The sequence below is a fragment of the Anopheles cruzii genome, unplaced genomic scaffold, assembly GCF_943734635.1.
Source record: "Anopheles cruzii unplaced genomic scaffold, idAnoCruzAS_RS32_06 scaffold03116_ctg1, whole genome shotgun sequence".
Classification (NCBI taxonomy): domain Eukaryota; kingdom Metazoa; phylum Arthropoda; class Insecta; order Diptera; family Culicidae; genus Anopheles; species Anopheles cruzii.
In genome coordinates this window covers 1-1,717 of record NW_026456701.1, presented here as the reverse complement: position 1 = coordinate 1,717, position 1,717 = coordinate 1, and the positions used below count along the sequence as shown (strand labels likewise).

Below are 1,717 nucleotides of genomic sequence, written 5' to 3'. Positions count from 1 at the left end.
GATGGAGCGTACCGAGGGTCACATTATCCACACCGGGGCTGGGCCGGTTGTTTCATTATGCAACGGAGACGCCTGCAACCTTGTGGCGTTACCACGTGGGGCCATTGCGCGTTACCTACGCGTTGGTACGAGAGTGGAGCGAGTCGAACTGAGGGCACCGACGACTTCCACTTCCAAGTTCCACGTTCCGGCCTTGATCAACGGGGAGGGTGGTGTTGAAAAATAATGGAGATCTTCAATTGTGAGGAAAAAAATCAAACGACGATTACACTTTATTTCGATCTGGTAGGTTCCGCCACAGCCCACGCGGCCTAGTGCCTTATCCTTCATCGCCGTCAGCCCCCGAGGCCGCCCCCCGGGGGTTAAAGCTTGCTCCACAATTTTGCTTGACAAAAATTTTGGACAAACCATCGCCCCCCGTACTCTAGCCGCGCTGTCTTGGGGGCCGAACCTTGAAATCTGCTCCTCTCCGGTTGTCTGCCAGCCTGGTCGGCCTCGGGCGTCGGGTACACGTTTTACGTCTGGACTTTGCGTAAAATTAGAAAACAAGTAACGGCGGTGGCGGTGTAACGTTGAACACATGTAATAATTTAAGTACCGCTCCTACGGCGTTCGTTGGGGCGTTCGTCGATCGCGCAGGACGCACCTACGCGCGGAGTCCTTCCGTGAGACGCGTTGACGAGGGGAACACAAACGGGTACACTAACATTTAGCTTAAATAAGGCACGTATTTGCTGCATGTTCCACATGAAGATCCGGTTGGCGTGGTGGCTGCGGGCGAGAGTCGTAATTGGTCATGGTGAATGTGGCACCTCCACGAGCCGGGCCCCGAAGCTCAGTAGTTGTAGCCTCCGTTCGGGGAGTACGCCTGGGGCAGTGTGGCCGGGACCTGCTGTGGGCCACCGGAACTGTAGCCACCGCCGCCGGAATGTGACGGACCACCGGAACTGTACCCACCGCCGCCGCCGCCGCCTCCGGAATGTGACGGACCGCCGGAACTGTAGCCACCGCCCGAGTGCGACGATCGGCCGTTCGAGGAGAAGGTGCTGGCCGAGAACGAGGCCTGCGAGAATCCGTTACCGCTCGAGCCGGCCTGGTAGCTGCCGCCGCTGAAACCGTTGCCACCGCCGCCGCCGCCGAACGAGGAGCCACCACCGAAGCTGGGAGCTCCGTACTGGCTCGAGGGAGTCTGGGAAGGAGCTCCATACTGGCTAGAAGGAGGCCTAGCCGGAGCGCCGTACTGGCTAGATGGAGGCTGGGATGGAGCGCCATACTGACTGGACGGGGTCTGGGCAGGAGCACCATACTGGCTCGATGGGGCTTGAGCGGAAGGAGCTCCATATTGGCTAGATGGAGGCTGGGAAGGGGCTCCGTACTGGGACGATGGTGGTCGAGGTGCTGGGGCACCGTACTGAGACGATGGCGTCTGGGACGGGGCTCCATACTGGCTCGAGGGAGTCTGCGCCGGGGCACCGTACTGGGACGATGGGCGGGAAGGAGCCGGAGCACCGTACTGCGAGGAGGGAGGACCCTGCGATGGGGCTCCGTACTGGGATGAAGGCGGACCCTGCGACGGAGCACCGTACTGGGATGAGGGAGGACCCTGCGATGGGGCTCCGTACTGGGATGAGGGAGGACCCTGCGACGGGGCTCCGTACTGAGAGGAAGGTGGACCCTGCGACGGGGCTCCGTACTGCGACGACGGCGGACGCTGGGC

At 61.4% G+C, this 1,717-nt stretch overlaps 1 protein-coding gene across 1 annotated transcript; it reads right to left on the bottom strand.

Annotated features, from left to right (window-relative positions):
* Positions 1-264: 264 nt before the first annotated feature.
* On the bottom strand, positions 265-1,711 carry LOC128276934 (pro-resilin-like; the record flags this gene model as incomplete). Its single annotated transcript, XM_053015394.1, has 2 exons — positions 265-947; positions 987-1,711. Coding segments are annotated over 2 exons (837 nt in total), but the record flags the coding sequence as incomplete, so codon positions are not given.
* Positions 1,712-1,717: the final 6 nt, after the last annotated feature.